Here is a 13,940-nt window from a genome sequence, read left to right as displayed (position 1 = left end):
CGTGTAACTTTTTTCTTATTCTAAATCCAGAGAAGAAAAACACAGAAAAATTGTGAACTCTCTCTCTGAAGTTCAGAGCATATGAAATGCGAAGTTTTAATATTTCAAAAAACACCTTAAACTTTAAACAGTTATAAACTTTCCAAAAATACCCCATATAAAATAATCATTTTTAGTGAAAAGTGTTAAATCTTTTAACATAGGAAATATAGTGTTTTCATATTTTTACCATTTCAAACCCCATTTTCAGAATTGCTTAGGAGCTAAGACATTCATTGACAATGACACTTTCCCAGCAAACAAGATACCTTTTGAACAAACCGGAACTTAAAAAAGCAAACAAAAAAAATCCTTTCTTGATAAATTCCCATCAAATGCATTTCTAATACTTGAGGAACACTCTTGGATACTACAGTGCAGACTGTAATACTGTCCACAGACCTTTTCAGGAGTTCATTAAAGTTGTTTGATTAGTTCAGGATTAATGAAAATTCTCCAAAAGTCTTTACATGTTCAGGGTTTTGAGAGAAACAGTTTTGATCTCTGGCATGTTTAATGCTTAAAGGATTCCTTTTTTACATTATTAAAACCAAACATTTCAGCTGATCTGAACTTCAGTGACAGTTCATAATTTTTTTTTTTTTTAGCATTTTTGTCTGGGTTTAGAATAAGAAATCCTAATTTCTGTTCACACCACTTGTTCCTTAAATACACCTCAAAGCAAATCAGCTGCTCCCATTACACTTCCTACCGTATCCATGGAGTCAAACTTGGACCAAATCTCTAGTTACAGTCAGGTGCAAAGCAAGGTGGGAGATTCCAGTTCACACAAGTTCCCCAGAAGCCCTCCAACCTGTGGCAATGCTTTCACGAAACCCGTTTCTGGATTTCAAAGTTGTGATAGACATTGTCACATCTCCCTGGTAAAAGATTTGTGCCTTATGCCTGATCTGTAAACCATGGTCTGTCTTCCCCAGAAGAAATGTCCATGCTTATATTTAATCACTTATGTCACCTCCTCCTGGACAGAGCAATTTGATCCTAAAGACCATCCTGATGCTCAACGCACAAAGGAGGTTATATGCTTGCTCACCCAAAGCAAAAGGGGCTGAAGGAGTTGCATGGAGACCTACTCATCCTCAAAAAGGATGCACTAAAAGGGAGGCTGGGACATGCACATCAGGAATCCACAGTGACAACTTAAAATCTGCTTAGTATCAGTGACATGTAGGCTGCTTTGGGTTATTTTTTTCCTCTCCTGTCTTGCAGCTTCTTTGGCCATTCTCTGTGGCCTGACACATTCTTCTGTCGACTGCCAAGAAGACAGAGCTACCTTCATTGAATGTGATGTCCAAGTCACGGTGGGTTCCTATCACCAGAGAGGATCTGTGTCTTACCTGTATGTCTGTGAGGACAGCCCACCTCAGTGGCACCGGAGGGACATCAACCCACCCCAGAGGCATTTTGCTGGACTCTTTGCCAGGTTAGTGCTGTGTCTCTTCAACAGCTGAGTGGGCCCATCCATGAGTAACATCCCCCAGAAGGTATTCTATCTTTTGCAGAATTGGCCCCTGCTAAATGATGGGCTGAAGGAGCAAATTTCTAATTCTTATGTTGATGCCAATAGAGCAATTTAGCCTTGAGACCACTAGAGAGCTCCTCTGGGTTGTGAAATTCATTCCTTGTGTCTATCAAAGCATCTCTAGTCCCCCCTCCTTCCCTCCCATCTTTTTAAAGTGTTTGAGAGACATCAGAAAATCCATCTTGTAAACAGCCTGCTTTGTTCCTTCTTAGGTTTTAATATTTATCTTCTGATCCAGAGCAACATCTGGTGGATGCCAATGGGGAAAAAGATTAGGCATTATGAAAAGCAGAAGTCTTTTTTTTTTTTTCCCTTCTTTTTTTTCCACCCTTCCTCTCTCCAAGCAGTTTCATGAGTAAAAAGTCACAGAGAAAATTCAGCAGGCTGTGCCATATTTACTCAGCAAGGGTGCTCAGGCACTTACTCAAGGCTCAGGCCTTGCAAATCCAAGGTCAAGTTGCCCAGGAGAATAAATTGGTACCGTTGCCTTTAATGGAGCGGTGGGGATTCATACCTGCCGAGCATTTACTTCTAGGAGTAAGAGGGAGGTCTGAATTAAGGAATAAACAGATGAACAAAACTTTCCAAAAGACACTAAACAAATAGAGAATTAGAATATCACTGCAATGCATTGCCCGTGATTTCCTGTACCTGGTGAACCCATTCCTGGCTGGTGCATGATGCTGCAGTCCAGGTATTTCAATGGAGTTGCAGAGATTTGGTCCTCATGTTTATCTGGTCTTTATGTCACAGCTGACGTTGTGAGTCACCAGAGGGAGTTCCGGATGCCCTGTGTTGAGGGAAGAAAACCAACTGGCGTTTACTGGACAAAGACAGCAAGACACGAGTTGCACTTTTTTTTTTAACTTGTTTCCCCCCCCCAAAAAAAAAGTTTTAAAAAAAAAAAAAAAGTTTACACAGTTACAGCATCTGCCTGCCAGTCTGTCACTTCCTCCCCACCAGCTTTTTTAATTTGACCTGGGTTTCATAAGGGATGGACGTCTTAAGAATAATTAAATTCTTATCAGTTTTGAGAAAATCTGTGTTAGGCAGAAAGAAATTATTTTCCTGTTGAGGGAGAGGAAGACAGAATTCTGCCCTGTCTGTTGTTTGCCAGCAAACTGCTGGCTAGACAGGAGATACGTACAGCTGCCCAACTGACGTGTCCAAAGTCACATCGTGCATCGGTAACGTCCTATAACATCCTAGGAGACAGGGAGGACAGTTTTGTTGGGGGAGACAAGAGTAAGGAGACTTAGAGGGGGAAAAAAAAATCCTGAAATTGAACTAATTTCATCAGTTCTATGGCTCCCAGAATGACTTGTTTCAAAACAAGAAACTCCAGGAGCCTTGCCTTGTCTAGCTGCACTTTGCTTTCCTTTTGCTCACATCAGTGTAACCCCAAACCAGGTAACCTACGAACTTGAGAGCAACAGGGCAACCCAACATCTGTCTCTCTGGTTTTTGCTTCCCGTTCCCTGGATATCAAAATTATGCTCAGCTCTTTACTGATAAAAAACGCATCTGCAATGAGTCTATTCCTATGATTATTTTTCTTCTTGCTCCTTTTCTTGGTTTGGGCTGCTACTGCGGAGGGAAAAGTCACACAGTCCATTTGCCGACAGCTCCCTTATTGTTTTTCACTGTGTTTTTGTCCAATTTAATTGTGGATGTCCCAGAGACAGGGTTTATTATTCCTTCAGGGAATCCTATCAGGCAGATATTTCTGAATCAAATCAATCAACGTTTTCTTACCTAGTATTTTCCCATTCTTCCAACTTCTTCAACCTCTTTGTTATTGTCATTAACTTTTCCCCTTATTGTGCTCATGTTTGTCTAGTAGTTAGAAATTAAAATTTGGGCTGCTGAGGAATTTTCCAGACTACTGATGTTTTTTCTGGTGAATCTGTTTCTAAACTGGTTCTTGCTGAAGGGGAGCAGGGGCAAAGAAGATTATTTGATTTCAAGTGAGTTTCCTGATCTGAAAAATCTGGGAGAAATAGAGGAAGAGAGAGCTTAAAGTCATCCAAATTACCTATTTCAGAATTTTTGAAAACATTTTTTTCAAATTTCGGTTCAGAAAAATGTTTAAATTCAAAATATTAATGGAATTTGTAGCAAAGTGTTAGAAAATTAAAATATTCAAACTGAAAAGAACTATTTTGGGAATTCCTGAAATAATACACATTGATTGCTGTAATTAATAATAGTAACTAATAATAACAATAGCAAAAAATATATGGATTTGAGTTCTGTGCAAATGTTGGAGAGTTAAGACATTCGTCCCAGGATGGGGACAAAAGTACTGAAATCATTCCTGGCTTAACTGCACATTAAATCTCTCCTATTCTTTCTTACTAGTTTTACAGTGGTTTGAATAAAGCTTCCCCTAATCTAGTCGGTACTATAGCCTATACTTTATGAACACATAATGGCAAATACATGTTCCTTAGAAGAGGTGCAAGTCTTGCCATTAACAACACTGGTACCAAGATACATTCCTGAATTCCCTTTAATAAGTCACCCCTTCTTTTCTTGCATTTCCTTTAAACACTGCAATTTGTTAACAGTTTTCCAGCATCAAGGTTTCGGGATGCAGTTACTAGAGGACAGGGATGAAATGGCTCTTTGCCTACAAGCAAAGCTTGTTAACTTTTTCTAAAAAGACGTGAACAACCACTCAGAGGTCCTTGTATTGACTTCAGTGCCTGGCAAACTGGGCCCATGCCCGCATCTAGCCAACAGCAACCCCCTTCTGCCTTTAAAACAGCTGGTTATTTAAAAGATGCAGCTTTTCCTTGTAGCATTAAAAAGAAGTACTATGCAGTCTTGAAAGATAGCCCAGTCCATTGAATTATTGTACAGGACAAGAGCAGTTCTCAAAGTGTTGCTATCAAAAGCAAGTGTAGTTCCCTACGGCTGGCTTTTGATTATTGATACAGCAGAGGGAAAGGTTCATTTAAATACAGAAATAAAAATTCACTGTTAAAAAGGTTCAGCTACTTGCAGAAGGGTGGGTTTGGGTTTTTTTTTTGTAGTTTCTTATGTGCCTGCTTCCTTTAACACTTTAACCCTGAAAAAAGGCAACAAAACAAATACCCCCTAAATGCACTGCCAGAGCAGCTCTCTGTTTGAGCAGTGAACTGCCACGTCCAGCATGGTTTGAAAACTTCAGGTTCATCAAACCATCCTAATTGTCACCCTCCCAACAAAGCTCTGAGTATTGGCTTTCCAGTTGGGTCAATTTTGGTAAAACCTAAGCTCCGAACTTTGGCACTTTAGAAAATCCTGTTAGATGGGGCTTTCAAGAACCTGAAGACCTCTGAAAATCCTGGTCCTACCTATCTGATCCTCTATTTTGTTGAGTAAGCCACATTATGAACTCTGTCCTTTCTTAGCTATTCAGAAACGTGGTATAATTTCTGAGCTATGTTGGTGTTGCTATAACTCATCTCCTTTCTACTCTCCGTCCCACAAATTGCAGGTGTGTATCTGATGGTGGGCTGGGGAGAGGAGGAAGAAAGAGCAATGGCCAAGGAAGGAATGAAAAGTGACGTTGGATTATCCCATCCCAATCCAACGCATGTAGAAGTAAATTTGGAAGTTTTCCCCTCATTTTGAGGGATGTTGGATCCTATAGCCCCCATAACGAAATACTACCAAAGTCAGCAGCTGTCAGCAGCAAGGCAAAGGGAAAAAACGTTTCTTCCCCACCACCTTTTCTATTACTTCTTCCCCCTATGCAAGGGGAGGCTTTCGAGCAAATGTCTGTTAGTATAACTGGCACATATATCGAATCTGCTTAGTCTGGGCTGTTAAGTAAGTTTAATTAATTTACTAAGTTAATGTTCCAATGCTAGCAACAAAGCATCATTGCAATCAGCTGGGTAGCAGGAATTGGAACCCCTAAATGAGCTCATTTTTTCACAGTTGGAATTAGGGACCAGTTAGCCAGTTGTGTGGTTTTTCCAATTTCTCCACTTGCCCTAGGGGAGTTGCAAGTTATTCATTCCCTATTGCTAAGTGTGAGTAAGATGGGGAGGGGGGAGACACGAACAAACCCTACTCCACGTAGGAGTCCATCTTTGATCCTAACACTGCTGATTCCCTAGCTGTTGTCTGCACTTATCTTCCTGCCTTGGTCCGAGAATGGCATTTGCTACTATTTGTAATAGTTTGGGGAAGCAGAAAGGCATCACTGAGAGATATTTACTGCATGTATTTTCATCCTGAGTGTGTGCAGATAAAGGGGGGAAAAACAAATAAACAATAAAAGAATGGAAACAAAATTACAGAAATTTGCAAAGTTTGACAAATGGTGGCCAGGAGTTGCCACAAGCTAATGGCTTGCAATGATTAATAAGAGTAAAAATAATTGCATTTCATTAAGATTGATGACACCCCATTTAACCTCCCTTCTCGTTTCAGCCCTAAAGTGGAAAGAGATGAAGTTCTCATCTATAATAGCTCCTGTAACATTACCATGGAAACTGAGGCAGAGATGGAGTGTGAGGGAGCTAATCAGCCAATTACCGCCAAGATTACTGAGATATGGAAAAACTGGGGCCAGAACACTCAGGTATAATCAAATCTTTTTTACAGACTGATTCAAACAGCTTAAAATTAAATTTGTAATATTGTGTACATTTAAAGGGGGCAAAAAAAAAAACAATTTAGGCTGAGCAGCAGCAATATATAATATTAAATGCTTTCCAACTTTGAATAGCAGTTCTAATGCAGTGCAGCTGAATTAATGGTTAACTATGGTTAATCATGTATTTTATGAGACATAAATGAGCTTTACCTTATTTTCTGGGCAATGTATATCTTTTTTAAGACTCTCCTTTTTTATATAAATTGAAAGTCTGTTCTAAAAGTGTTATTTTCTGTTACTTGAGCAGAAATCTTAGCCATGAGACACAGAGTTTCAGCTCTCTGGCAGAGACTTAGCATTCAGCATTTGTGCAGCTCTGGTTATATTTGGTTTTTGCTCCTCTTCAGTATCTAAAGAAAATGGGACAGTCTTCCCAGTGCTATGTGTGGGTATAGCAAGAAGACAGACATACGCAAAGAGTTCATTACAAAAAACTATGACTCTGAACTAAGATTATTGTAAGGTTCTATATCTAAAAACGTTCATTGCAAAACTAAAATGTCTTTTAGAGTCCTCGTGGTGTTGCAGAGTTTTTGGGGGTGTTGAGCTGAATACTGGGTTGTGCTACCTGTGAGAAGCAATTCAGAGCGGCTGGATATTTGGTGAACATCAAATATCCCTTTGTCACCATCCTTTCCTAAATGAGCGGCTCCTGAGTGGTAGAGACCTACCACATACAGGGCAGTGCAAGTGGGAAGAGTCACACACCTGACTTAAGATAAAACCCAAATGCTCTTTTTTACCTATTAAAACGAATTATCACGCAGTCTTCTTACTATGGTTGAAAAGTAGGAAACTGAAGTTTGTTTGCTCAGCATTGATGTTAAAGCTACCACGGTCATTTTTAACTCTGCTATCTGCAATGACTTTTCCTTTACTCCACAACCCCATCCCAGAAGTAGCTGCAGTGTCCTGGCAGAGTAATTTTAGTGTGTTTCTAGCATCAGATTCTAGATCTTTTACTAGGAGTCTGTGAATATTTGCCCTGCAAATCTACCTTACAAGTATGTTACTATTGCAGCTGAGTATCCTAAAATATGATTGCTTTCCTTCGTTCTGTTAAGTCTGTCCTTGGTCTGTGAAGGAATGTCACATGTAGCCTTTTGCCTATTAGTGTTCGTTTGCTAGTCAGCCTTGCTAGTTGTGCTACCAGAAACGTGCTCCGTTAAGGAGAAAACCAAGCCAAAACCAAATTGCTAGTTGGCAACTGCAGGAGACCAGCAAAGGGAAGTGCTCAGGCGAGTGTCAGATCAAATGGTAACTACTCCTTTCATTCATATTTTCCTTCCCTAATGTGATAAGGGCATCCATACTGCCCTAAAGCCCGGGCTGCAGCGCAGAGGAGTTATTAGCTACTGTTGGCTGTGATCTGAACAGCTCGGCTGTGTCATGGGTCCTGTAGTCTCAGTAATGAGATGACAGGTTGTCTTTTGACTCAGGTGAGAGCAAGAATAGGAAGAAGTAGGGAGGTTTGTCCCCGCTACGGTTTTTCTGCTCAGAGTGGGGAAAATCGAGAAAGTCCTAAGTGTCCTGAATGAATGAATTCATTCAGGGAGAGCAGGACAAAACCAGCAGCACTTTTAGATCTGGGATTTGCTGCTGCTTAATGAACCCAGCGGGCATTTGGAATCATTTTATCCCTCTTCCCAAAACTGGCCTGGGTGAGCAGAGGTGGATGGGTGGGGAGTTCAGATAAATGGTTTCAATTTTGGTCCCTTTCTAGCTGACAGCATCCCGGTAAGATTTACGACCTGGTGCAGCATATGCATGCTTCACTGTAGAGGTTTAAATCATGTCATGTGAACTGGCCTTACCTTTCCAGTGGAAATAATGGTCCCCAGGTTCAGCACCAAGCAGTGAAATGCATTAATAGCACCACGTGCCTTAGGATAATGGTGCTATTAGCAGGCAGCACAACTCTGGGTACAAGTAATGGGACTGCATCTCTTTATAATAACATCTGGCACTTCTATTGCACTCTCATGCAAGGATCTCAAAGCACTTCGTAAAAAAAAAAAAAGGGCCTGATCTGTAGCTGTTCTCAGCATAGCTACACTGCTCGGTGTTTTGTTTTCTGCTTGCTCTTCTGCCAGCTGAACGATGCCTGGGCAGGCTGATAACTCAGCAGTGTCTTAGCACAGCTGGGCTTTGTGGGAGGGTTGGGGCAGAGAAGATTAGATGATGATGATGACGGAGCAGGATTAGCTCCAGGATGGCGTTGGAAGTAAAAAGAGGCATTGCAGAAAGGCTGACAGAGGCTTGTATTATCAAGAGCATGGAGGGGGCATTGGCAAGAAGAGGGAACAACCTCGGTTCAGAGCAGAAAATTAAAAAAACCCTTAAAAGGTTGGTTCTAGGAACTTGAGTCTGAGGGGTACAAGCTTTAGAGTGAAGTCATTTTTTCTTCCGTCTTTATAAAACACCTAATAGGACCTGTCCAGAATTCTTCAAATAGTACAGAAGAGATTAATGTGATTAGTTGGGATTTGGTAGGTTGGAAATGTGGGAAATGTAGACTGAATGTGACAAGGTTTTGCAGCAATCTCCTGATGGGAGAATGCCAGGCAGAAGGCTCCAGAGATGCCTGGAAAGGAGCGTGGTGGGTGTATGAGAGAGGCCAGGTGACATGATATCCCCAGTAGCAGGGAACCAAACTCCAGTGAGATGGTGATCTCTTCCAGGTCTGTGTTTCTGTGATGCTTTTAGCAGCCCTGTTACTGATAGCTCACAGACACGACCTGGCAACGCTGAAGAGAAATCCATGCATAAGGATCCTGGTGTACAGTGAGTGGCAGAGGTATGTCCATCAGCGTGATCTGCCTTCTTTGACCAGCAGCAGCCTTGTACTGGAAATAGTCCATTTTTCTCTTGCCTGACTCTGCAGAACAGTATCCAAACAGTGAATTCACCCTGGATCTGTGTGTCAGCTTTATTAAAAATTACATTAAATGGCTATTGTAACTCATTCAGGAATCAGACCTTAGCTATGCTAGTTGGGTTTTAAATAACAACTTGTTGCCAGACCCAATCCTCCATTTTTCTGGTCACATTCAGAATATATTTTATACATTACCATGGTTTTTCCTTGCCGTCTGTTTGAATTGCAAGTGCATGTGTAAGCCAAGGACACTAAAATTATCTGAAGAGAGAGCAAACACCACAAATGCTCTTTCTCAAAGAGTTAATGAGGTAGTTGTCCTTTGAACTTCTTTTATTGTCTTAGATACACAGAAACTCCAAGTACCAGAAGATCTTTGTACCTAGATACAAGATCCTCCCAGGTGCATTTTTCTCCCCATTTCTTTAACTCCTTTTTTCCCCTGATAAATACATATAAAGATGTATTTTAATGAAAATAAGAGCTTAACTCTAGATACCTTAATTTTTGGATGATCTGCATGTAATGGCTAAGCGTAATTCTGCAGGGAAGAGAGCTCTTCCAGCTCTTATTTCAACATAACTTTGCTTGAAAATTGGGCTGTAGCTATTGTCAAAAATTAGAAGGTTATTTTTTGAAAATGCTGGCTGTCCTATTCGTGTTGTGCATGCTGCTCCCTTGAGTCAATCACTTGAATTTGCTGTTCAAGTTGAACCCCTTTTGGGCAGGATCCTCAGCCAGGGAAAACAGCCGTACTTTCTGGAAGGCGACACAATATTCATCACTTAAATTTTGTCCCTTCAAATCTGGTTTCTGAGCTGTTGCTTGCATTGTTACAGTCTGAGCTGGGCTCAGCTCTGAATCTAGAGGGCCCTCAAAATTTCTGCGAGTTTCAAGTTGCTGGCTGGAGATCTGCGAGTTGCATGGCAGACTTCATGAAATTTGAGTTCACCAGCTTGGCCTGGGATCTGGTCTGTGCCCGGTCATCCCCCAGAGAATAGCTTTCATAGGTTTCTTTAGGAACTGATTTAGGCCCTTGTCTCACTTTGTGTTTGAAGTACTTGCCCCCGTATGACTTAACTAGGTCACGTGAATTAAGCAGCAGGCCTCTGCCCCACTGTCACATTCGGCATCATTAGTGTTTGTAACTTGCTCCATTATCATCCAAGGAAGAGTTGCAAAGTTATTTTTATATCAGTATATAATGCAATTTAGCCTACTGAAAGGAGAGGGGAAAATAAAAAAAAGGAAAAAAAATTCAGCACTGATTGTATATCCCACAGGACTTAATTAGTTCACAGTTTCATGACACACTGGATAATAGGAAGATATGAATTAAATAATAAAAGGGAAAAGAAAAGTTCTAATGCTCACTCAGTACCTGTCCACTTCCACTTTGGCTGCATAATGAGATGTCAGCTACCGTGACACTGATGAGACATGCAAAACACACTGATAACACACGTAAAGGATGCTCATGGGAAGGTTTGACCAGGCTCGGATGTCTCTGAACCCATTATGCTTAGTGAGCCTTCAGATTATTATTCCGGATCACTGGACCAGACCTAATCATCATGCAAGCATGCTGTTTGAGCAGTGTTTCCCTGCTCCGACTCCCCCCTCTCCTCTGGCCCAGATGGGTGATATAATGTTCGTCGGAGGGCAGATGCCACGTATATTAAGTCAGTCGCAGGGAAGCTGAACTGGTACACTAGTGAATTCTCTACAACCCAACCCTCAAGGGGTCCCTATTAAGAAATAGAAGGCTAATAAAAAATAACTTGCTAGATAAAAATGCCATCCTGGATTATGGCTCTGCCTGGGTATGCTATGCTGCCTTTAGTTTGTTTTTAAATAGGGCATTAAGGGAAGGTCTTGAGATTTAAGAAGTAGCTTAGAGTATTGAGGATCTGTGAATTCTTAGCTTGGTGATTGATACCAGGATAACTGCTTTGTTCACTTCTCAGCAAAAAAAAAGAAAGGAAAAACCCGACAAAGGCTGTGTCTGAGATATGCACAGTCACCTAAGAGACCCTTGTGTTCAAATTCCACTTCATGTAATCAGGACTAGCTCTCCAAATCCCTTGGATTCCTCTGCAGATCTTAGAATAGCTTCTTTCCTTCTTTTTTTGCCCTTATTTTTGCCATTTACTGTCTTTCTGGATGCCAGAGTATTTGGAGGTGAGGAAGGAAAGGAGATAATTTTGCCCACTGGAGATATTTGGTACTTTATAAAGGTGGCACATCCTAGGCAGCTTTCTGGGGAGCATGAAAGGCTCTCTGAAGCACAGAGCACTCGTGACATAAAGGGCTGTTACTTTATTTTTCACAGCAGCACTGATGCCGAATCTCTTGACCGTGTTTTCCAACTGTGAGGGTTACAAGCGATGGGAGGTGACTCTCCCTTGCAGGGCCAGCAGGCTCTTGGCGCTCTGCGTGGTAGGTGTGTGATGCTCTTCCACTCTCTTTTTTAGTGCCATCCTCACATTGCATGAACATTTGATGGGTGCATTTTTGAGGGTGAAGGGCTCATAGTTGGTTGCCCCTGCTTGTAAACATGTGCGGGCTTCCAGTTTATGGTCAGATGCGTTTATAAGTATCTTCTGTTTAAAAAAAAAAAATGAAAAAAAAAAAAAAAAAATGGAGTAACTTCAGTGAAGCACCAGTGCCTAAGGGTGAAGGTGGGGTATTGTCTTTCAAGCTTTTTTCTCTTTGCCTTCTGAAATTGGTACAGCCCTGGCATACTGTCATTCCTACACTCTGTCCCTTTGGCATCCTTTGGCTGTCCACCTCCACCTGTCCTCCTTCTCCTATACTGTCCTTCTTTTCCTGGAGCAGCAAAAGGTGCCAGAAAGGGCAAAAGATCTTCTCTCTGCCTTCTCCAGTGCTCCCTTTCCTGTAATGCCCATGAGGAAAACCACTACACCAATCTGAGACTGGTTAAGCACGGTACGAGTGAAACGCGCTGCCTGTGAGGATGGACGCATCCTGGTCCGAGCGCGAGCCCGTGAATGAGCCCTGGCACCGTTGGCTAGTAGAGATGGGGCCATCAGGTTTGTGCTTCCTCCCCCTTGGTGCAGGGGAAGCAGTGCCGCCTGCCCTGCATCGCTGTCTTGTGGAGGTGGATGCTAAAGGGTGTTTCAGAGCGGCGTTTCCTCTTCACCTTCCTTACCTTGGTGCAGAAAAGTTTACAGGGGAAGCGACAGAGCTTGATATGTAGTTTGTTTGTAGGGTTTAATAAAACAGCTCCCCTCTTCTCAACTTGAGGGAGAATTCTAATAAAATATGATATTTCATTCCCATGTACCCCTTTAGATACTGCAAAACCCCAGATCCCTTTATTTGGCTGTACTGATCACACCTTGCAGAGGCTGGGGAATAGTTTCCTTTGACTACAGCTTATTAGGGAGCATCCTGATAGAACCTGACATTATGGTGTCTTAGGCTTTGAGTAGGGCCGCTGGGTGCTTTGGCAGTGCAAGTAGCCAGAAATAACCATGTCACACAGGACAGGGCTGTCAGGAGCAGGACTAGATGAAACTCTTCTAAAATATTGTGTGTGTATTTTTCATAAATATACCCTTTAAACAGCCCAGCAAGCCCACCCTTGCATCTCCGTGTTCCCTGTTTCTTAACCTGCTAGCTTGGTCACAGTGTTATTGTCAGAAGGGAGTGGGGAATGCAACGAAACCAACCAAGATTTGCAAGCCTCCCAGAAAGGAAATGGAGGAGTCCATAATAATCTAATAAAAATAAAAGCACAAGGCCAGTCTTGGGGTGCGGGTGCTATCAGAGCAGAGACAGGTACCATCTGCAAGGTTGTTAAGATGTAGAGAACCAAGATGGCTTCCACAGTAACCACAGGCAATGTGAAGAGATAAATGGTTGACCTGAGCCAGTGTCAGGCTAGGATTGATGCCACTATCAGCCCTAGTGCCTTTGCAATGATTTTTTAAAAAATCTCTGATAGAGTGTGTTATCTAGTTACTGGCACGAGGGCAATGGCCTGGAGGCAGTGAGGAGGAGGGGGGAGGAAGAAGGAGAGGAGGAGAGAGAGAAAGGAAAAAAAAGGTCATTCTAGGAGGACAATCTCTGTTGGACTAAATGAGAAAATAAGGGCCTTGCTCTGAAAGGGGGAGGTAAATAAATAAATAATAATAAAAAAGTGGCTGCTAGGTGTGTGAGAAAAGGATAAGCAAAATTGCTTCGCTTTCTTTCTCTGTTTTTCTTTTTTCTTCTTTCTTTTTTTTTTTTTTTTTTAATGGGATCGGCCTTGGGCTGCAATAGGAAATTTAGGAGATGTGCTTGTGGTGTGGTTTTTTTTCCTTTTACTTTAACTTTTTGCTTCCTGATTTGAGGATTAACTCTTTCCGCTCCTGCTGTCAGATCAAAAATGAAGGACTGAACTGTAGCTTTCTTTTTTTCCCCCATTTTGAACAGCCTCTTGGTTTTTTTTTTTTCAATCCCACCGTCTTTCTAGTGTCTCTGAGGATATTGCTTCCTAAATTGTACGCGCCTTTTCAGGGAGCGCCTTTTCTCCACATCACTCATACTGCTGCACTAGAGGCGTGTTGGAAGTTACCCCCGGGATGGGATGCCGTTACCCCCGGGATGGGATGGGATGCCGTTACCCCCGGGATGGGATGCCAGTCCCCTGTAACCCACAGCACATCAAAGCCTTTCCACTCGCATTTAAACACACTTATGTGAAATCAGAACTGAACATGGCTGAGTTTAATGAGAACCATTTTCGTTCTCCCCCTCTATTTATTCCTGCTCCCCACCCTTAAGAGAAACACAGATTCAGAGTGAAAAGTGTCATTTCG

At 41.9% G+C, this 13,940-nt stretch overlaps 1 protein-coding gene across 1 annotated transcript in view; it reads left to right on the top strand.

The window, feature by feature from the left end:
* PKHD1 (PKHD1 ciliary IPT domain containing fibrocystin/polyductin) overlaps positions 1-13,940 on the top strand; it is a 262,741-nt gene that overhangs the window by 55,095 nt on the left and 193,706 nt on the right. Inside the window, 2 exon segments of the mRNA XM_050894040.1 lie at positions 1,270-1,483; positions 6,011-6,161. Coding sequence (XP_050749997.1) covers positions 1,270-1,483; positions 6,011-6,161 — 365 coding nt within the window.

Source organism: Gymnogyps californianus, chromosome 3 (genome assembly GCF_018139145.2).
Source record: "Gymnogyps californianus isolate 813 chromosome 3, ASM1813914v2, whole genome shotgun sequence".
NCBI lineage: Eukaryota > Metazoa > Chordata > Aves > Accipitriformes > Cathartidae > Gymnogyps > Gymnogyps californianus.
Note: the sequence above shows the minus strand (reverse complement) of the source record. Positions and strands in the feature narration are given on the sequence as shown.